The following is a 23,881-nucleotide window of genomic DNA, read 5'->3' as shown; positions in this document are numbered from 1 at the left end:
ACTACATTTTGAATATATTTACTAGCAGAAAAGAATATTTTTAAAATTTGTTTCTATTTTTAGAAGGGTAATTCTGTATCTTAACAGTTTTCTTTGTTCTACATAATTCAGTAATAAGAAATCAGAAAATTGAGTATCCTAATTCAATAGTATGCTTATTACAGTAAAGTAACATTATTACTGGTAGTAAAACAGTGCTTATGTAGAATTCTCAGTGTCCCTGCTGACTTGCACTGTGATGAATGTGTTTATGAAGAGAGTTCCATGTTAGTTTACATGGATGAGAAAGACGCATAGTTCCATAACAGTTTTTTTGTTTGGAATTGGAATATGACACTAAAGATTAAGATAATGAATTTGTGTTATACCTGATGTATTCAGGTCAATTTCACCTTCAAGGTCATTACACATCTATAGCTTGGTTTTTGTTTTTGTTTTTTTTTTTTTTTTTTTTTTTGTTTTTTTCCGGTACAAGGGATTGAACTCATGACCTGCTGGGCAGGCACTGTGCCACTGAGCTAAATCCCCAGCCCCTCACATCTATGGTATTAAAGTCACCTTTTTGTGATATGTACATTTAAAAACTAATTATTAACTGTAAAGAAATTAGACTTCATGCAAAACTTGTACATCCTTTAAGGAAGCAGAAGGTCAGGTGGAAAGAATCTGAGAGAGCCTGTTCCTATTACTGAAAAAGGTTCCTAACAGATTACTAAACAGAAGATGGCAGCCTCTTCACATTACACAGTCAAATTGTGCCATTGTTGGCGAGTGACTGCTGGCTGTCCTTCGGAGGTGATTTAACATTGTGCAGTGTCTTCTGAGTAAACTTGGTTGCTATCAAATCTGACATAGCACTACTTGAGCAGTTTAGCTTCTTAATAAATAGATGATGCTTTTACAAGACATTAATCCTGAGTCTTAGTAATGGAGACTGCAGGAACTGCAAGTTAGTTTTATCACCTAAAATGAGTAAGTGTTAAAGTCAGACATTTAGAAACTCTGTTCTTTCTGACTGTATATCATCCCCATATTTTTGGCAAGATGGATTGCCAATAAATGTTAAGTTTCAAAGGATCACTTGATGAAATCCATTCACACATTTATAAGTGGATTTGTACTTAAATTTCCTCTTACTATCTGTCAAAAAGTGGGACAGAATGTCAAGTGCATGACTTCTTGAAATGTTTAGTATGTGGGAAACTTTGTAATTAAACAAAAACAAATGCAGTAACTTATTGCATGAATAAAGGTTGCTCCCTGGAATTGCTGTGTGATAAAATGCGGATTGCATATAGCACATCTTCCATGGAATTTTTAATGTTCTTAGGAAAGTAGCAGGGGGAGTTGTGCAATGACTGGAATACAGAAATATAAGACCTGGAGAGTGGCAGAGGTTTAGAAATTTGGATTCTGTCCTTCCTGCTTGGAAAGAATGTTGGATGACCTTGGTTGCTGTTTTCAAGGACATTTGCAGCTGTGGAACTGATATGACAAGTGGCTGGGAATGTTTTTCCTCTTCTGATGATGGAGGAGGAAGGCAAATGAATTCTAGCATGGAAGGATTTAATTTACCCGAAGTGAACAGAAATCATAGGTGCTCTGGGATAGTTTTAAAAATTTAGAATTTATTGCTGAACATTTTAAAAAATGGAATGTAGTGTTTTTACATTATCCCTTGAGAAACTCATGTTTATCTATGTCTTTGCAAGACTAGGTACGAGAAGCCAATTTTGTTGTTTTTAAAAAAAATGAAAACACAAAAACAAAAATGCTTCAACTTCAGCGTTTTGTTCAATCGCCTATTTTAAAATGAAAGGAATCCTTCCATGTTCCTTATAAAATATTTAAATAACAACTAGAATACTAGCAAGACCACTAAGTGTTCTTTACTTTTATTTTGTTCTTTGGGGTAATACTGGGAGTCGGACCCAGGGCCACAGTTCTGAGTTCTCCACCCACCCCGATGTTACTCTGAGTCAGCATCTCCCTAAATGACTCAATTAATTGCCCTTCGTTTAGCCTCCCCATGTACATGGATTACAGACGTGCAGCACTGTGTCAGGTACTCAAGCATTCTTAACTCATCTTCATCAGTGACTGATATGAGTAATGTTGTTTTTTCTTTTCATATTCTTTTTTCCATGCAATTATTTAGGAATAAGTAATCATCATCCTGATATTTTATCTGGTGTTAAAGATGTTACCCTCTGCCATATATTCCTTATGAACTGGCAGGGGAAGGTAGATGAGATTTGGGTTTAAATTGGTGGCCACAGTAGACCATAGGAAGTGCTGCCATCTTTGTTTTGAGGGTGTAATAGTCTCTGTAGCCCTCCTTTGTGTTGTGCTCAGCCGATGACTGTGGCTTGATTCTTTAATTTAGTCGGGGAAAGGAAAAAAGAAGGAAGATACACGCACACACACACACACACACACACACACACACACACACACACGATAGCTAAGATAGTTGTACTACTAGTTTCTATTAGTTCATTGAAAGGAACAGTTAATGATTAGATTGTTTGATCAATGTTACATGCCTATATCTGGTAATCTGAGCAACTACTTTGAAAATAGCAAAATGCAATATAATAACCTTTGTTAATGTCCTGTCATCTTGTTTTGAAATTCTATATCAATTTCATTGTTTTTTTATTATTGTCTTTAACAGAAAATCAGGGGAAGATATTTGTCTTCCTTCCTTAGTTTTTAGAATAATTAATTGGTTTCAATCCATTGAAGACAAGCATGTACCTTTTAACAAATGCATTCTAACAATTATTTTTAATTATGACTTCACAGATTTAAAGTATCTTGTGTCTTTTAGTCTTTCTCATTTATTCTAATTAACATCCCAAGTATTCTATCTTTATTTAAAGAGAACCTCTTCAAATTGGCTCCTTTTTTCTTTGACACAAACTCTGTGGGAAGCGCAGGCTGGTTTTCTGGCATCATGAGATGTTCTACACTCATCATACATACTCTTCGGCTAATATGGACTCCATAAAAATTTTAATATTTTTTTTCTAATTTGAGGTAGTATCTGGCAAGATTTATAATTGATATATTCCTTGCCATGGTAAAAAGATTTAAATAAAATTTTGTTTTTAGGTAATAGAAGATGTGACCACATTAAGTGAATCATACATTTTACAAGTAAAAAAGGATCAATATTCTTTTGAGAAATAGGCAGGCCTTTCTGGAAACAGGAGGGTGATATGTTGACTTAAGAATGTCTTCCCTAACCTTGACTGCCTTGACATATTGATAAGAAACTTTACCTGAGTGTGAAGGGTGGAAGTGGGGGAGGAAATCAGTTTATGACTAGTCTTCCAGTGCTAACCTGCAAATTGAACTCTGCAGGAAATAAATCCTCTAGCTGTTAAGCCTCTCAGTCTTAAATATGAGGAAATATTTGGAGAATTAAAAATAATAATAAAATTTTTCTAAGTCATGTCTGTTAGAAGCAAAATTACTAATGAGTGATGAAATCATCTTGTGTTTAGGGATTGAGATATCTGAACTAGACAGCCGCAGTCCTCCGTGCTGTTGGCAGGCATTTTAACTGCTGTAGGATCAGTCCTGATAACAAACAATAATAAAGCAGAAGGCTACAGAAGGAGAAAAAGCAATAAAACTGCAGACCCAAATCAATAGGAGGAAATATTATAAAGCCTCATGGAGATTATTGGCTGTTATTCTCACCTGGGGTCACAGAGCTCCCTTTCATTGAAATGTACCCTACTGCTTGAGGATATTACTGTCATATGATAGACTGGTGTATGAGCCTCAACAATTTTGCCTGTCTATAAGAAGAAGAAAGGTTTGTGAAATCGTTTTGATCTCACCTAAACCAGAGACATCAAATATATCACACTTCAGTCATATCCAAAAGATAGGTGGCTGGGTTGAAATAAAGAGATAAAGCCTTCCTCTCATTTTGGTTAGAACAATACTATTTAAGTCATGAGTTCTGGATGGGAGGCAGACAGAAGCAGACATTGATAGAGATCATAGCTTTATTTTGGGAGCATCAACATCCCCACAGTTCTACAAATACATCAGCATGGACTGTGCATACGCTGGCAGTTTCACAACCCAGATCTGAGTTATTTGTGTGTCTTTGGTAGTCATCACTTTGCTTTGCCTTCGCAGGCCTGTCGACACTGCAAGCTGTGCTGGATTCTGCAGCTGAGAAGAAGTGGCAGGTGACAGCTATCAACGTGGGGAACATCAACAATGACAAGAAAGATGAGACCTACCGCTCGCTCTTCCAAGATCTGGAGTTAAAAAAAGAACGGCGTGTAATCCTGGACTGTGAACGCGACAAAGTGAACGACATTGTGGACCAGGTTCGCTCCTCTCTGTTTCTCTGTTTTCACCAAATATAGAAGATGTTTGTGGCGCCAGCGTTTGGGTGGAGGGTTTGCATGCAGTGCTTGGACAGCAGTTTTCACGTCGTGGTTTATGTAGGGCACAGCAAAACCCGTCACATTCATGAGCTCTGGGTTCAGTCAGCAACAGCAGGTGTCTGTCAATAAAACCAACAGGTCGTATTAGTTATGAAATAAATTCAGTATATAATTCCTTACTTCCATGTTTTAAATAAGTCTTTCACTATACTGTGGTATGTGAGTTGAAAAATTTGAATTAAATTCTCCTGAAATTTTGCTAGCTAAAGAGATAGACACGTCTTAAGCCAAAATCTGAGTTCTAAAGGAGACTTGAAAGAATTTCTTTGAGGCACATGAATTATTTCAAATATGAGTATATTATATGTGTTGGAATACATATAGTATGTTATATTCTAATGTAAAAAGCTGACATTATCTGAGTTCACGTGTCTAAGAGGGGTAGGTATTTATTTTTGTAAGAAGTAATCTTTGTCTTTATATTAAGAGATTGTGTCACTATGAAAAACTAAAATCTGTGAAATTAAAATATGAAAGAAAGACATTCAGACCTCATTCACAATTTGAAAGTAAACTAGAAGTATTCATTTGTGTTTTTTTTTCTCTTCTTTTTATTTTAAAAATAAAAGGAGGAAAACACTGACAGACAGACAACCTTTTACAAAATAGCAAAAGAACAGTACAGACAGTACAGAGTTACAGACAAAATGGTAGGAAATTAACAATGCTTCTTGTGTTACATATTGATATTTTCAAAGTGGTTAGAAGTATTCATTTGGAAGAGTAACATAGTGCAAAAGACTAGAGTTTTATATCTCTCCTTACTATATTACCTTGCTTCAGTTTATGATCTTTTTAGGATAGGACAGCTATGCAGTGATATCATGATGGTAAGTAGTAAAATCTGTCATGCTTGAAAAACAGGGTAAATAATCAAGGATGCATGATGATCTATTGAGTAAAGAGATGGCAAAGAAGTGAATTCAATGATGTCTATGACTTTTTTAGTTGGAGTGTTTGTTGTGTGTGTATGTGTGTGTGTATGTGTGTTTAATGGTGACTGCTAGTTCCTCAGAAATACATAAGTGCAAGACTTATGTAAAACATGAAAGTAGGGAATTATATATTGCATTTATTTCACAACTAATATGACCTGCTGGTATTACTGACAGAAAAGAAAAATCCACAGTTACATATGCATTTCTTATTCCATCTAAGCTTAGAGGCAAGAATTAGATCTATTAATTTGCTCAACACAAAATATTCTACAAATACAAATGTTAATGAACCTCTAATTGATATATAATGTAGACTTTAAGACATAAGAGGTGGATCTCTTATAAAATACTAAACAACTGAATCAATTTAACTTGCTACAGGAAAGAATCAAATGTTGTATGACAAAGAGGTGAATAATTTCAATGGAAAAATCTTGTCTCAGGAGATGAATTTAAGATTGTTTTAACCTGAAGGCTTTTGGTTCATGCAAGAATCTCAAAATTTCATTTGAATTTTATAGGAAATTCTCATAAACCTCTATTTTTAATAATATTCATTAGTCTGATTGAAAAATTTAAGTATTCCTGGCACATCATCAAGATGTCGGTGAAAGCATATATAAAAATAACGCTATACAAAACTAGAAGAGAAAAACTGTGAATGAAATTGAGGCCATAGGAAAAGCAATGTTTAGAAGTAAATATATTATAATGGTTCTATAAATATCCTTATGGGTAGCTATTCACAAGGAGAGTGTTTTACACATATACAAAATATGCTTGAATGTGTTGAGCACATGCCTTGGGTAGCGTGTGACTGAGCACACGTTTGCTGAGGATACCCTCTGTTCCAGGATTAAGGATGCAAACAAAGACAAGAAAGAGTCATACTTGTACCCCATGAGCATAGTGTTTAGAAGGGAAAACATTGTACACATATACTAGTACAAGTATAATAACGTGTACTGTGTCAGTCAGGTTTCCACTGCTATAACAAATACCTGAGGTGACTGAACTTCCAGAGAGTAAAGGTTTATTTTGGCTTAAAATTTGAGAGGTTCCAGCCCATGGTTGGTTGGCCCACTGCCTTTGGGCCTGTGGAAGGTCAGCATATTGTGGTAGGAACATGTGGTGAAGGAAGCAGCTCCCTTCCTGGCATCTGGGAAGTAATGATGCACACAGGAAGAGAGCCGGGTTCCATGGTACCCTTTGAGAATGTGCCCCTGATGACCTAAAATCTCTGACCAAACCCTAATTTTTAAAGGTCTCTAGAACCTTCCTTGTCATCTTACTGAGGACACACCACTGATGCATAGGCCTTTGGCGACATTCATGATCCAAGTGTAGTTGTGGTCCAGAAAGAAGGAGGAAGTAGCTTTCTTTACAGGGAACCAGGGCTCTGTCAAGGGTTCACAGAGAAGTGGAATTCAACTGCCTGGGCTCATTTACTTATTTGTTGAATAAATATTCCCCAAGTGTCCAGTGCTTGCTGGAAGACACTGCATTAGATCCAAAAAAAGTAATGCTAAGAAAAATAGGCCAGACCCCATCAAAGGGTATTAATGTGAATTTGAAACAAATACATGCTTACAACAGTGGTACACATTATGACTGCAGAGAACGGAGCATTCTGAAAGAGAATTTCAAGTGGAAGTAATTCAGCTCTGGGTATTCTACAAGGAATAGAGTTTACCAGGTAAATTGGAGATAAAGTGCTTTCTAACAAACAGAAATATTATTTAGTTTTTCACTCAAACAATATTTACAGAAGAAATGAAACTATTTTCCCAATAGACTGAAGTTAGCAGTAGAATTAAACTACGTTTCATCATAGGCATCTTTTATCATGTCCTAAAACCTTGAAGATACTTATTTCTAGCTGTGAGTAGGTAGGAAAAGTATTCAGCGAAAACATGTTAGCATACATTTTCTGTTGTTAGTATAATACTAATTGGTTTATAAAGCAAAGTCACACTAGTTAATATGGGCAACACTAATTTTTATTCAGATTTTATTGAATTTTCACATCCCTTCTTCTCTCAGTGAACATTTAGGGACTACTGAAATCACCATCTATATTGTAATTATCTTCTCAGGAGGAAGATCTCCATGCTTCAGAAATTAGAATGTACAGTAAGCAGACCCAACTGATGTCGTTAGGATATGTGGCAGGGTATTACCTTGAGAAATGTACCATAGGATATTTCTCAAAAATCAAAAATACCTAAAGATATTACCTTGAGAAAGCTGATATTAATTCATGAGTTATTCATTCAGCAGGATATACATGATTTAAAATTCTTCCATGTAGAGCGCTTGTGTAACTAAATGGCCTTAGAAAGCAATATAAACCCTAACTTCTTTCACACAGCTACCACTTCTTACCAAAGTGGCATGTGGTAGAATTCCTCCCAGGGTCTCTGTCCTCTCTCTTCAGCTAAGTAGGTTGCTTGTGTGCATCTGTCCTCGTAGAAGATGATGAGGAATCAGGGAATTCCACTCCCAGGAGCTAAGAGTGTGACTCAGAGTCATCGTGATGTAAAAGGAAGACAAAGGGTTCCGTGATGGAGCGAGAGTCAGTGTGTTCATGCTCCAAGATCTAAGAAGGTGCCGTAGGCCTTGAGCACGGATACTGGAGAATGTAGACTAGAGATGGCGACAAAGGCATTCAAATTTGCAGCCTGTTAAGAATTTTACTGACTATGTTAAAAGCATGGGGAAATTACCAAGTTTGTTTAGTTGGAAGACTGAGCTAACTGTTGGAACTTTACCTACCACCTTGGCATTTCTAGCTGCTTTCCACTGTGATTATTATTTTTTTGAAGAATAGAGATTACATTTGAATATGGACGTTCCTGGCTTTATGATAGATTGATCTATGACATTCAACTTGACAATAATGCAGAAGCCACAGGCATTCAATGGAAAGTGTTGTACGATTTTTGAAGTTTGTTCTTTTCCGGGGCAAGGGTGTGCAATGTGGTAGTGTCCGGACCATGAGATGCTGGGGAGGGGCGGCTTGCCTCAACTTTCAGCCCCGAATTGGCAATCAAGGGGGGAAACAATTCTACTGTCATACTCTACCGTGTCCTTCATGGTCAAGATGTGAAATTTGTTAGGTTACATATTGTGTGTGTGTGTGCGTGTGCGTGTGCATGCCTGGTTCTGAGAAATGGAGCTCAAGGCCTTCACACTGAGCCCCCACCCTTTCTCTCTCTCCCTATTTTAGGACAGGATCTCGCCACGTGCCGCAGGCCTTGTGCTCCTCCTGCCCTAGCCTCCCAGGCTGATGGGATTCTCAGTGTGCTGCACCACGCAGGGAGCTGTGTTTATTAGGGCATCTTCTCATCCTAAGTTGAGAAGTATCAAATCTGTTTTGCATATTGCAGCACAGTCATGGCACCTTTATCTACTATTTTCACATTGTTGTTGGTCAGTAAAAAGTCAAACTGATTTCAGTAACATCCAGAACTATTGAGAGCATCACCAACATGACTTCTTGTTCCACAGGGTGCTTTCTGAAGCATCGATCTTTTATTTAAATTTGTGAAGAAAAATTGGCCTCTTTGATACTTTGCATTGTAGACTACAAGTAAGGTCCATTTGAACTAAGCTATAAGCATTGAAAGATTCTGAGGATAGGACTATCATTTTATATCCAAGTAAAAATCTTTTATTTGCTCATTGTTTCAAACTTTTGTAGTTCTACAAAACCTCAGATGTTGATTTCAGCTATTTAGAATTTTACTAAAAAGACAAGACATACCTTTTGTAGGAATAAAATTATGAATTGATTTTATACTTATTATTTTATTTTATTTTCACTATTGATAAAAATGTAATAATTATTTTGGGGCAGAGATTGACTTCTTGAAAGATAACTGTTATTTAGGTTTAAAATATTATGTTTTCCTGAGAGAAACATTCTTTGGATTTCATAAAAACATAGTAGGTATAATTTCTTTTTTTCCTGAAACACATTGCAGTGCTAGTAATTTATATTGACAAAACTTATATTTATGAAATGATTATTTGTCTATTTTTGGTAGGTTATTACCATTGGAAAACATGTTAAAGGATACCACTACATCATTGCAAACCTGGTACGTAAACTCATTGCTATTTATTATTTCACTACTCATTCTGAAATTAACTGTGATGAATCACCATTTACTAGTAGTATTTTACAAATGAAATTTTGTTATATATGATAGATGAGAAGGAACAATAGTTTTTCAGTTTGCTGTGTTTTAGATTTACTTCCCACTTTACATATCCAATTCATTTCCTTTTATAAAAACTGATGTAAATTTTTATGGAACAATATTTGACTTCACAATTTAGAAGGTATAGTTTCCCTAAGGGAAATTTTTCAAAAATATATAACTTTTAACTGTCAAAATATCCCCTGGCTTCTCACAGGAGCTGTATTTTATACACTTCACCTTAAGCACATTCCCTTAAAGTTTTAGTATATGTAATATCTGACATATCTGCACATTTGTGAAAATACACTTTATTGCAAAATTAAACAGATATGTGATATTGTTAATATTATATATGTATAATATGTAGTGTCAGTATTTTATGAATTATTTAGTTCTAATTTCCTGCTTCCTGTGTAATTAACAGAATGAAAGTTAAGTTCCTCTAGCTGACCCCCTTTCACCAGGATTCTTGTCAAATTAAGATCAGACTGAAACGGCAGAATAGCTTGTGTTATTTCTGTTTAAGCATACTCAGAGTCACCAGTTTAGAGTAATTATTAGATATTTTTTCAAAAGAACTTTTCTATTAGTGTTAACGTGGAATTAGGCCTTTACTATTTCAGGCGTTCATGATGTTGAGGTTGGCGTGATCCTATGTGATTGCGATTGAACTCTCTTTTCTCCCTTGCACAACTTCAGGAAACAAAGAGGAGAAACAGAGAAAACAGCAGAAGACACAGGCTTATTTGAAATTGCAGAATAGATCTCTGAGGCTGAAAACACAAGCTTGCTTGAAATAGTGTAATAGGACTCTGAAAAGGCTTTGTATTTATACAAATATAGAGTCAGTGAGTGATTTCTTGAGTATCTGATTGTACCTCAGTGATGACACAAAGAGATTAAAATCAAAACAGAAGCAACGACGGTACAGTGTGTGTATACTGTTTTCACTGATGGTAGTATCAGCACTTAGCATTTTAAATTTCGTACCAATATGCCCCTGGCAGAAGGTGGCTGTTTAAGGTGAAATCCCCATTTGGCAATAAAATTGCGAAGGACTACATAAACTCTGTAGGATTTTCCCCTTGAGTGTACTGAAGAGGTCCAGAGGGGACCCGCAGAGAAGCAACGGTTACAGTAAAGGGAGCTCCAGGCACAGTCCCTGCAGACTCCTCGCCCGTGCCAGGAGCAGCGGGTCTTCAGTCCCTCGTGAGGCTCCTGCCGTTTGATGAACAGCACACAACCGCTTTGAAAGCTGTGTTCTAGAGAAAGGTCCAGATGGAGAAGATTATGCTGAAACATTTAGACGTAATGGTAGAAGTCAGCTCATCAATTTGAGAGTTGATATGTGACACTGAGATAGGAAAGAAGTGTTGGAAGGACCAAAGTTTATTTTAAAAAGGAAGTTTATGCTGCTGTCAGTTTTCTAGGGAGTCATCTACTTCGTATCTAATCTGATTGCAAGTTCTGTCTTTATTTTATTATTTTTTTTTCTGAAATCTTTCGTTCCTCATTATGTGGAACTTCTAGTGAATCAATAAGTTTAAGGAGAAATTTTGCTCCTATTTCTGGGAATTTAGAGAACATTTGACAATTTCACTGACACTTAAAATGGAAGAATACCATCAAAGGGCTTCATCTTCCGCCCCTCCGCCCTGGTTCATGTCTCGTGACTGTTAGAATGGGGCAGATCCTAGAGGACTGGCATATCTGCAGATGTGATCATTGACCTGTTTCAGACCGGATTGTCAAATGCTCTGCAGAAGTTCCCGATACAGAACTTGAAAGGATCGCTAGTACATGGGGAGAGGAGAGAGGGAACGCAGAGCATTTGGGTCTCATTTCTTCAACCATGCTGGTCCTGTGGATTTAATTGAACTCAATTGCTGAGGAAGTGATGGTTTCAGAGTCCTGATAGCTTTCACTTCTCCACATTAAATTTTTAGACTTCTGCGGGTCACTGATTAGGACTGCCCGTCCCTTTTGAAACTGGCAATGAATCTTCAGAAGCGGTTGTTACCATCTGTGTCATTAATCCTTGGTGCCTCTATGATGGCTCCTCTTTATTTTTTTCTTCCCCTTCTGCTTTCTTTGCACTGACAAGATTCAGAGAAGAAGAAATAAAATTTAGAGGAAAGCAGATACTCACTAAAGCCACTTTAAAATCTTAACTGAGAGTTTTGATTGAGAGTGTTATTTGAAATACACCCATGGTAAAGATGAGAGTAAAAGGGTGAAAAGGATGTAAAACCTTAAGCAAAGAGAAAACGAGAATGAAAACATCAACAGGGCAGGAAGTCACAGAGTGTTCTCAGGACACAGGGTAGACGATGGGTGGAAATACAGCACAGCACAAAGAAGGAAGGGAAAACTCACAGTGCTGGCAGAGTGAGGTGCAGACAGGCGCAAGGGGGCTCATTTCTGCCCTGTGCTTGTGACGTCCTTTCTGAGAGCCAGGAACTGCACAAAGTAAGGTTTAAGTGTGTGACTGGAAGGAAATGTATCTTACTCATTCCTGCAAAAGAGCCCGGCGTGTCTTCCATGTGTACTAGTCAGTGTTGTCAGGAGCGAGCTGGGAGGGCCTGTGAAGAGCAGGGCAGGAAGGGAACAGAGTTGCCTGACTGTGGTTAAGAGCAGGTGGGATTGAGTTGAGCCCTCAGGGGCTCACTGTTGCATAAATCATATTGCTGTTTTCAGTGAAAGACAAAATAGAGGCGTCTTTGGACCCAGACACTGTGGGAGAGGTTATGGATGTGAGCTGTTGGCCAGTGCCCCTAGCGGGTGGGAGAACTGGCTCCCCCCACAAATGGATCTCATGAAACTGGGGCCATCCCTAAGCACCCCTGATATAGGGTTTGATTCAAGACTTTTTTTTCCCAAGGCTTTTGTAGGAAATGGTTGGATACTCCAAAGCTCCAGGTAGCTACAAGCCCTGGTCCCTAAATACCCACTTCCTTGCTTCATGATGCTGCTTTCTAGAGAGTATGAACTGGAGAAGTTCTTCATACTCTAGGGACATGCACAAAAACCCAAGGCAATTAAATGGAAGTCCCCATGCTGATTCTGAACCTCACTGTACTTTATCCTCTATCCTCTCTCTGAAGTTTAACCAGACATACACACTAGTGTAGGAAATAGGGGGAGGGGATTCCAGTGGAACTGAGGGGACCAGAGTGAAGGAAAACAAATATGGCTCCAGACCACTTCAATACATCCTGCCTGATCGTCCATCTGCCTGCAGTGAAGCATGCATGGTAATGAGACGAACTGATGCACAGAGAAACGGCAAGAGCAGTGTCCTGCCTCGCTCTGAAATAACAAAGCAGAAGCAGAACAAGCATTCAGTGAAAAACTTCTGCTTCAAAGCATGAAATACCAAAGAACAAAAAGAAACAGAAACAGGGGTGGAGATATCAGAAAAAAATGTTTAAGATGTATAATATCTACAGCTAAACAAAGGCAAACACTTTACTTGTAAAAAAGAAAAAGAAAGATTTTGTTTAAAAAGGTGAATAAGAGCTATGGAAAGCTAACTGATTTTATTTATTTCATTTTTTAAAATAGCAAGTTAAATTAATTGCATGACCTTCAGGATGAAGTGCATGACATTCCAGATGACATAACACAGTTGATTTAAGGGCATGATATCTCAGTAATAGACATGCTAGAAGAAGAGACAAATGAAAATAAAGGAAGGAAAATATTAAAGAACCATTTTGAAAAATACCCAGTATTGACTGACACAGTTCTGCCCATTGGGTACACACAATAATGAAAAAAGAACAACCTAGTGAAAATTTGATTGCAGAATTTTGGAGATAAAGAAAAGATTTTAAAGGTCTTTTTGGAGGTGGTAGAAAAGTGGTAGGAGTTAGAGGAAGATCACATATAAAAGAGAGTTAGAAATGACTTTTTTATAGCAATGATGGAAAATAACAGTCAGTGGGATGATGCCTTCCAATTATGAAATTTTCACCTTAACAATCTATATTGAGACAAAATACTGATCAAGCATCAGGATAAAATAAAGTCATTTCAACTGTGCATTGTCTCCAGCAATTTACCTCCAGTGCTTCTCAGGAAACTCCTGGAGGAATATAGCAGAAGAAAGAAATAGTGCAAAGGAGAGAGACATGGCCAAGGGGTAGGATATCCTGAGAAAAGAAAGTAAGAAATTAAAGGACACTTCAGTAACAGCTCTGGAGTGGATGGATGGAGGAAACGCTTCAGGTCACAATGCCAAGGAAGAGGACGCCAGAAATTAAATGTTCAGGAAAAATTTGAAATACATTTCCTACTATGTTTGAGTAGGTGGTCATTAAGAAAGCTTTACTCTTCTTTATGTGAAATGTTTTCATAGAGCAAGTGGAAAAAAATTAAGGATAGGCATAGAATGATTTTTAGTAGTGGGAAAAGGAGATAATTACTGACATTGCAATGTAAAACTTTGGAGGAAGAAAGTGAGATGCTAGTGTTGTTCGGTTTTGCTTACGAGTAACACTTCCCTTTATCAGTATGTAAACTGTAAATGTTGGTAAGGTGGGTGAGGAGATAAAAGGTTTGGTTATATAATGGAGTTACATGCATCTCTGGCATAAACAAAAATTCAATAAAAAATATCTAAAATTGATAAAATAAGAAAGAGTAATGTAAGTGTGTTACAGAGAAATGCATAGGTACATACATGGAAAACGAGGAAGACACGGAAAGTACAAGTACTGAAGCAGCTCCTCTAGACCATGGATATAATGGAGCAGAGAATCTATGATTATCCTTACATAGTTTTTTGCTATTTGTATTCCGATAAAAATGAAAACGAAATTGTGAACCAACAAGAAACAATTGTCCTTCTGCCAAAGTAACTTTTATATTATTTTACTTTATTTTTTCTCTTTTTGAGACAGTGTTTCGCTATGGCTGGCCTTGAACTCACTTTGCACCCAAGGATGGCCTCAAAATCACAGCAATCCTCCTGTCTCAGCCTCCCCAGTGCTGGGAGTTCAAGCATGTGCCACCACACTCAGCTAACAGTCTATTCTAATATCAACAAGAAAGAAAAGACATTGTACAAAATAATACAGAAGTGCAAAATGTAAAAATACACACAATTGAGAAAATTTGGAATACTGATGTATTGAAACAAAATCCCTTTCAACAATATTTGAAATCAGTAGAGAGACCACATGATAATTTTAGTAGTGAATGAATTCATTTAATAATATAAGGCAAATTATTTTTTAATATACTCTATAAAACTAGTTTTAGGAATGGCTAGGCATTTAGGAGCTTCTGTTTTCATATTAAAGATATTTGTATTATGTGAGTGAATGATCAGCATAATTAGAAAGAGCTTACAAGGTTGCAATCCTGAACCGTGTTTCATGGCCATAAGAGTCTATAACCGTAGGTTGGGGCACTATTGCACTATAGGTTCTCGTTCATGGAAAATTTCTTAGTAAAACAGAGAAATTCTGTGTAAGTATTACTATGAGAGTTACAGGATCCGAGACTGACTGGGACCTTGTTTGAAAGCTTTTTATCTATCCAGTACTCTTTGGAATATGTAAAAGCATTGTGCAGAATCGGATGTTAAGTGGTAAGTTCTATCTGGATGACACAAGTGTGTTCTCTGCGCAGGGATTTACTGACGGTGACCTATTAAAAATTCAGTTCGGCGGTGCAAACGTGTCTGGATTCCAGATAGTGGACTATGATGATTCTCTGGTGTCTAAGTTCATAGAGAGATGGTCAACACTGGAAGAAAAGGAATACCCGGGAGCACACACGACCACGATTAAGGTTGGCTTTGTTTCTGACTTCTTTCCTGTCTTCAGGGGAGATGAAAGAAGGGATAGAGAACACAGTCCAAAATATGACAAATATGTAGACTGCTAAGTCTGTTTCTTACATTTTAATTAAGTTACAAACCAGTACAAGTTTACTGCATTACTCTTCAATTTTTAAATTTCTTATATACTTTCATTTATTTATCTATTGGGGGCCTTTTCATGTTGGATGGATTCTTTTTTTGGGGGGGGGCAGTTTTGGTTTTTCTCCGGTACCAGGAACTGAACTCACGACCTTGCGCTTGCCAGGCAGGCGCTTTGCCGCTGAGCTAAATCCCCAGCCCTCATGTTGGATGGATTCTGATCCACGCATTTTGATAGTAAACAAAAAGAATGTAGCCTGCCTGCTCACGAGTTAGTGGGTGACAGACAGTGAGCACTGGAAGAAGAATTCCATGGAGAAAGGAAACAACTCCGAAAGACACTGGATGAGACTATCTTAAAATACCTGTGCTTGAAAAACTGCTTGGAGGAGGAAATTTTCAAGGTAGAAATTGAAGAATAAAAGGCAGTCTGGAGGCTGTTGAGAAAGTACCATTTACAAATAAAGAATAATAGATGTCAATTTGTCCTCATCTTCAAAAAAGTTGTAGACAGTTCAGTCAATAAACCTATGATCTATACCCACAAGAAGTGTGTGTGTGTGTGTGTGTGTGTGTGTGTGTGTGTGTATGCTGTGTGTGTGTGTGTGTGTGTGTATGCTGTGTGTGTCTGCAGAGTAACTACTTATCAATTTCATGGCCTCTGAGATACTGTAGAATGCAGATAATAATCTCAATTTACTTTAATAATTCAAAAATAAGTATAATGCTGAGGTAGTCAAAAGGGTACTTCAATGCCAAAGCCAAAGGTAAATATACTGTTGGGATATAAAAGCTGCATGGATTCGTTGTGTTTTCCATGAGTTTGAACACACTGAGATCCTCATTTGTTTATTTCTTTTTATGTTTTCTTTCAAGTGTAAAATATTGCTGCTTCTGGCAGGGACACTTTTGTTTTCCAGTGCTATCCTTGTTGGGAGCAGAGTTAAAATTAAGACCCAGCTAAGAGTTGATAGCTGAGTGAGTGGAGTGAGGGAAGCGTGCTCTTCACAATATTTTATGAAAGTATAGATCTGTGACAACAAAAGCAAATGGTGTAGAACATTTCAAATATACAGTGATTTTGTTTGTTTACTTTGTGTGTGAGAAAGCAGATTGTCTGTGCAGTCGTCAGAGAAGTGAAGTTCACTTACGGTCACAGTAGAGCTGATTATACCTCAGAGATAGAGTATTTGGCTGTAAATGAATGTCTGTCTCTGAGACTGATCTTGGATAACAACGAGGAACTCTGAGGTTCTCTGCCTCAGGGATGTTTAATGGGATCTTCATGGTTTTCAGTCAGTTTCAGAGTCGCATCCCATAGCATGTTCAGAGAGTCGCCAGGAACTAACGTTCATCTAGAAAGTCGATGCCTTCCTCTGTGGTGGCTGTGACTGAGGATCACTGCTGCTCACGGTGTGGCCTGGTGTGGTCAGGGCTCAGGAGCAGTCAGTGTCGGGGATGTCTGCATCAGTGCTTCCTGGAAGACCAGCTGCTGGTGCCACTCAGTGAGATTCAGGCTTCCCTCTGTGGGGAGGTGGTTTAGTTCAAGCTCTCTGATGAGGAGTGTGTGTGTCACCTGTCCTCCGAGGGAGCCACACGCTCCTTCAGAATTCTCTGTTAGTCATTGTGCTGCCCCCATTGCTGCTTGCTGTGAGAAGTATGAAAGGGAAATGAGATTCTTTTTTTCTCTCCTGGAAACCTTATCATTATTCAGGTTCCTGTGTCTTGCATCAAAATGCGTGGCATATGCGGGGGAAGAGAGAGATCTTCTGGCAATGCATTCTGTTAACATTTTCCCCAACCCTTCACCAGATTTCACACTGCTGAGAGGTGAGAGGGTGACATTTCTTTGCTGCCTCCCACAGTGGCATTTCCGGTTCATGATGCCTCTTTTTTTGGTGCCCTTTGCTAATTTTCAGGGAGATCATCGTGGCCTTTCATTGTGAGATGCTGCAAAGAAAGCATCAGTGTGCGCCCAGGGGTCCAGTGTTCGCTTCTGCACTGAGTTGTGGCTGTTGATTCCCAAGTTGCTGTGAAGATTAAATAACATTTTAAAATGTTTTCATAGTATTTCAAGCCTTTATGCCAATAAAGGTCAGCACCGTTCCCTACTCACACCCTGGAGGAACCGGTTGTGAAGGTCTTTTCAACCCCAACATTTTGTGATCCTTTTACTTCCATCCCAGAGGCATCTTTTATAAAGCTGTTCAAACTTCATAGAAAATTATGGAAAATCCCTGGGAAGGATGCATGTGTGGAGGTGGGGAGTTCATCCTAAAACGCACACATACTGTTCATTTCCTAGAGGGCCAGGAATTCAGTATAAACATGAAATGAAAATATGTGATGCCTGCCCTTGAGGATCCACAGCCTAAAAACGCAAGACAAATACATCAAAAACCCTAAGCGTATCAATAGTAGAGAATGGCGTGAGTGGGTGGGGAGGCAGCTCAACGGCAGAGCACTGCCGAGTGTGGATGGTGCCCTGGTTTGATTCCCAGCACTAAGAAGGATGAGTGGAAATCTGCCAGCTCCCTACAAAAGGCCAGAACAGGGTGTGGAAGGGAGCTCAGAGACCGCTGTCTGCCGTGGGACCCCTAAGTAGTGCTTTGACTGCGACACAGACGGGGAGTGGAAGCGTCCTGGGCAAAGAGCCACTTGGGCAGGGACTCAGGATGGTACAGCAGCACTGCAGACGCAAGGAGCTACATGTTTCTGGCGGAAGCAAGTACTTCAGTATTTAGAACAGGTGAAAGGGGCATCTTCTGGGAGCTGTAAGAGTTAAGGGTACGCAGTTATCCTCAGATGTAGCAGGCAGTAGTTCTAACAGCCCGTGTTCGCCTGCCACTTAACCCCAAGGAACACCTTCTGAGAGTCCAGGTGGATGCTGGAAACCGTGAATCCTATCCATCCTATTGCTTTTTTCCTGTAGTATATATTTAGGATAAAGTTTAATTTATAAACTGAGCACAGTAAGCGATTAATAATAATAATAATACAATAGGACAATTATTACAGTGCACCCTGATAAACATTATGTGAATCTGGCTTCTCAGAATATCCTACTACACTGCAGTTCCTGTTTTTCTGCCTCTTGCAGTTTGAGATGATATAATGCCTATGAGGTGAGTGAGAAAAGCTGAAGACATAGTTATTGTGACCTCAGCATACTGTGGTTTTCTCTCCTAATTCACTGAAAAGCTTTGAACTTTTCACTTAGAGAACGTACTGTATGGCTTCTCTTGGGTAGAACCAAGCAACCAGCAGCACTACTGTTGCATTTGGGATAATTGTTAAGTGAGCTGACGGTTACAGGCACACATGCACTGGCCACACATGGTGGCCGCCTGCCAGAGCTACCCAGCAGCAGAGAGGCGGACAGTGTGCCTGGCACAGAGGCAATGAGACGCGGAAGGCGTTCATCCTGGGTGGGGTGGAGTGGGCCAGCATGAGACCTCATCCTGCTCCTCACAAGATGCAGCGTAGAATTGATGAATTATTTATTTCTACAATTTCTCATTTCATACTTTCAAACCATGGAAATAAAAAGTGCAGATGTAGGAAGCATGCTGTAATGCCTTCATGTGTTTTGCTGCTTCCAGCGGCAGAAGAAAGATGCAGGGGACTCTGTAGCATTCTCCGAATAACATTAATGTATCCCCAATATATGATTCACTTAGAGAAGCAGGTAAAAATAGCTCTAATGAGATTATTTCTAATGAGGTTACTTTCCTTGAAACTTTTTTTGGGTCAGTGACTGTATCAGGTACATTGTCTGGTGTTTAAATCACAGTTTACTACTTTACAATAAAAACTAGTGCTGTAGGCATGAAGAGGTATAAATATACATTTTATTACATCAAATTCTTTCCATAATTAGGCTTCAAAAATTACATTGAGATGTAGGAATAATAACTAAATGAATATTTGAAAGTTTTTTTAGCCTATCCCCAAAGTTAATTCAGCTTCCATAGTTTCCTAATTAAAATAAATTCTATTCAATAAATACAAAGAGAATATTCAGTCACTTTTAATATTTTATATGACTCAATAAGCAAATACAATGACAGTATTTATAGTTTTTCATCCTTATATAAATACAAAAAAGTACTCTAGAATATAATACTGAGATTTTAAATCTGACTGTCACTAGTTTGCTAATAATTTGGTAAAATATTCAGTTATGCATTGAAGACATATTTATTGAATTTGTAGCCCTTAATTGACATTATTATAGGTGTCTAAGAAAAGCCAAAGTTTTGTTCTTTGAGGAATTAAGCCTTCAGGGAGGAAGCCAGCAGGGACGGAACTTCTCTTACTGGAATCTTACACTTCTAAACTCAGAGCTAAACTTTGGTTTTCTGCAGTTCATCTGCTGTCCTTTCCACAGTCGTCCCTTCCCATTGAGGTCACCTCCCGGCTGCAGTTGTTAATTACACTGAAAACTTGAACGCGTCCTTGACGCCTGTCTTTCCCGGAAAGCCCACGTCCAATCTGTCAGGAAACCCTGTGCGCTCTGCTCACTTCCTCCAGCCTCCGCCTCCCACCACACATCCGCTCCACATTGCGCCACCACGCTCTGCTCTGCCAGGATGAGCAGCAGCGCCTCCTGAACTGGTCTCCCTTCTCCCACGTTTTCCTCCTTGCCATCCAGCTTATGGTCATTTACAAACCTAAATGAGGCTGTGTCACAGTTCTGCTCCCAACGTTCTAGTACTTTGCCACTTCATTTGACATAAAAGCCAGAGTCCTTGTGCTGGCTGGAGGAGTCCCGCAGTACTCTGCTGCCGGTCACATGGACCTCATTTCTCAGCTCTGACCCCCACTTGCCCTCTGCTTCTTTTACACTGGCCTTCTTGATATTCTTCCTGTGCCTCAGGGACCTTTTTCCTCAGGGCCTCTGTGCAGGATTCCCGAGTGGACCATGTTGTCCTTTCCTGTCTGCAAGGCTAAGCCTGTCCTCTCTGTGTCAATGACCCAGAAGCCAGTGGTCTGCTCTGTACTGAAAACCATGGTCTCTGCACCAGCAGGGGATGGACCATGGCTCTTTCTCTGCTCTGGATTCCCTTCTGCATTTTTCCTGCCCATGTACTATAATCAGTTTGTTCATGTAGGTGTTAACTGCCTGTCTCCTGCCTGAAAGTAAGTGCTGTTTGTGTTTGTGTGCTTAGTCACATGGCCTCAACCTCTTTGAGTAGAGCTTACTATAGGGTTAAAAACATCCCTTAGTTATTGCATGCTGATGAGGTCCACAAACTCCCGAACGAGTGTACAGTGAAGGCTAAATAAAAAGGCAAATGGAATGATTTCAGGGCTCCAGAAGGATCAAAACCCTCTCACAGAATCTGAGATTCTCTCAGGGCTAAAACCAAGACCTTCTCTGTGCGGCCTGTATCTATTTGGTTATCAGAAGAGGGAGCAGAGTACTCAAGAAGGGCAGAATCACTCAAGGACTTCTCCAAGTAAGGTATTAAATTAATCTACCCCGGGGTGAGCTGCCTGAGACTATAGTCTTTATCCAGTTGAGATCAGATCCAGGTGTCCTTGGCTGTGATCTTGTCTTAGCCTTTGAGGCTTTCTGGCTTCATCTGCCATTACAGGCCTTAGTAGGGATTACTGACTCACAAAGGTTCACTTACTATGAGTCTGTCATCCACTTCCAGACAAGCGACCTGGGCTTTGCACAGATTCACAAGTGAACATAAAAAGGCAATTGGTTAATTTAAATCCTGCTTGGGGCTGCTTCACAGTGGTCTCCATCAGCTTTCCATGTGGTACCTGTCTAAGGAAAGATTTCTGAATGAACAAGTGGAGGAAGGCAAAGGTACCACTATCAGAAGCATGGAATCCTATTTCTGGAGGTAAGAAAAGGCCCCATGGAAGCAATAGCAAGATTTGAGACTTGAAGAGAAGAGAAAATTAGCAGAAAGGGGAAAAGACACTAGCTGTAGGTGGAGGACGTAGGATAGGTGTTATCTCCAGTGCAAGGGAAAGAGAAACACTTCCAGTCGGCTAAGGCTGCATGGGGGAGTTCTGAAGGAATGTTGAGAACTGATGCTTTAGAAATGTGCAGAACCCAGAGTGGGGCCAGAGCTCTGTGGTCGAGAGCTGGCCTGGCCTGGCCTGTGTGAGGCCCTGGACTCCATCCTCCACATCCAGAGGAGCCCAGGCCCCGAGCCCAGTGACTTCTGCAAGTCCTAAGGAAATTCTCATCGAATTCTGAGAGTGGTAGGGATGCCCTAGAGCAGAGGGCTGGTGACTGGTCATGATTTGGGTGCAGCACAGTTGCAATTACTGTGGTTCCCCGGTGAGAAGGGAAAGCAGGCCATGCAGGTGGAGGTAGACACTGAACGAACACCCTACCCGGAGTGATGGTTTTCAGGATAGGGGTAGTGACATGCGGACCGACGGAAGAAAACAGATGAGTTGGTATGCGTACCAATTCTTTTAACTTCATTATTTATAAACAAAATAATCATCACAAAATTAATAAACACTCAAGGAATGTACTGGTATCAGTCCAATTGGGAGCTATTTGTAGATTAAAAGCAAGATGCTGAGAGGCACTGTACCTCCTTTCCATCTTCCTAGGCTTTCACCTCAGGTACTGGTTCCGGAGAGCAGGTGCATTAGAGATATTTGCAGAAGTGAAGAGCGATGTGCTGCACAATATAAGTAAACACTGAAAATATCAAATCACCGAGAAAGAAAAAAATGTGGAATTACCATTGCTATGTTTGACTCTGGTTTGAATTTCTATCGCAGCATCTGGTATGTTCTTTTCATCAGCTGTAGCAGTAAAGTCATGAGTCATTTCACTTTAGGAAATGTTAAGCGACTGTAGAAGTCAGACTGAACCTTTCCTAGCACTTGGCTTTACATGTGGGACCAGAAAAATGGGCATTTTACTTCCCTGAAAAAAAAATTAAATAGAGACAAATTATAATATTGATTTTTCACTATCTGGAAAAAAATTTACAAATATTTCTATTTTGAGATAGATTTTTGGTGTGTTGATGTCTCCCACAATTTGGAAGAATGGACAATCCATTCTACAGTGTCACATAATCATCCTCTCTCTACTTTTGTGTCTTTAATGTCCTGCTGGTGTTGAGGAATTCAGTGATAATTCAGCCCTGACATTTGCGGGGCGTTTTAAATAATTGTTTTCCCACAAGAATCTCATTTTAGTCAGGAAGTAAAATACACATACTCAAACTTTCTTAATTGCTGTCCTAAGAGAGTTATTAGGCCTGTCTGGAAATAGCATAATCTTTTTTAGCCCAGTAATTAGTAATGTGCATTAAATAATACCCTGGTGGCCTGACTGGATTAAGCTGAGTGTTTGAATTGACCAAAATGACAGCTAATCCACTGTCATTTACTTAAGTATTGTACCTACCACAACTTAGAACTTGACCAGATTTAGTTTCTTTTTTTTTTTTTCACATTTAGTTTCTTATATGTATTTTTCCGTTTAAAAAGTGTGCATCTGAGTGAAATTGACCCATAAGGTTAAAAAATTGATATTGATAAAATTATGTATTTTGCAAAAATTCATTGAAAAATATATTATACCATTGAACTGCATTACTAATATTTGTAATTATAAAGCAGCTCATCTGGACTCATAATTAATTTACACTCTTCTTTATTTGCAAAAAGACCAAGTGTAGATCACTAAGATTCCTCCCAAATCTCTAATGCCATGAGTATATGAAAAGCTAATTTAGGCCCTCTATAAAACTGACAGTAGTATTTCTAATTTTTGCTGAATCTCTGATATCACAAGTGGCTCTTCCCTGTCTCATAAAGGTCATGCAGGTAGACATCTTTGATCTCCAGATGCCAGAACTGAAGCTAAATCACCCTGGATAGCATGTGTTTTTCACGGATTGTTAAATCTAAGGAACTTTCACACCGAGGTGTTTGGGAGAGGTGAAGAAAGTGATTTATTCTCCTAACAAAATAAAAGTGCTTCCTCTCGGAAGCCTTTCACTATGGGTGAACCAGGATTTGAGCATGCTTTGATCTGAATTTCTTTTTCTGTCTGGGTAAATCTGATTAGTTTGATGTGAAAATCTGAATTTAAAAAAAAAAATCTGAATATTTAAGTGTGTAATTTCCGGTTTCAGAACGTAAAAGGCTTATACTTTAAGTAAGATATTCAGTGAAGGTCAGCAATCAGTCTTGGTAATTTAGGCCAAAATTATGTTGTTCTTAATGCATTACTTTTACATGAAGAACTTCTCTTCACCGTGGACTAAAATTACTTTTGTTACTCATGGAGAATAACCAAAGATGTTCATTTTGGTTTCTTGCCAATGG

At 38.9% G+C, this 23,881-nt stretch overlaps 1 protein-coding gene across 5 annotated transcripts in view; it reads left to right on the top strand.

Annotated features, from left to right (window-relative positions):
* Positions 1–23,881, top strand: part of Gria2 (glutamate receptor, ionotropic, AMPA 2) — a 138,476-nt gene that overhangs the window by 78,448 nt on the left and 36,147 nt on the right. For all 5 annotated transcript variants that reach the window (XR_001237063.1, XM_005400942.2, XM_005400941.2 and 2 more), the window contains exons 4-6: positions 4,162–4,358; positions 9,466–9,519; positions 15,262–15,423. Coding sequence is in view for 4 of the 5 variants with exons in the window: in XM_005400942.2 (XP_005400999.1) it covers positions 4,162–4,358; positions 9,466–9,519; positions 15,262–15,423 (413 nt within the window). In the remaining variant the exon portion in view is untranslated. The remainder of the gene's footprint in view (positions 1–4,161; positions 4,359–9,465; positions 9,520–15,261; positions 15,424–23,881) is intronic.

The sequence above is a fragment of the Chinchilla lanigera genome, unplaced genomic scaffold (genome assembly GCF_000276665.1).
Source record: "Chinchilla lanigera isolate Chin_1 unplaced genomic scaffold, ChiLan1.0 scaffold00070, whole genome shotgun sequence".
NCBI lineage: Eukaryota > Metazoa > Chordata > Mammalia > Rodentia > Chinchillidae > Chinchilla > Chinchilla lanigera.
The sequence above is the reverse complement of the archived record's forward strand: the minus strand, read 5'-3'. Positions and strand labels throughout refer to the sequence as shown.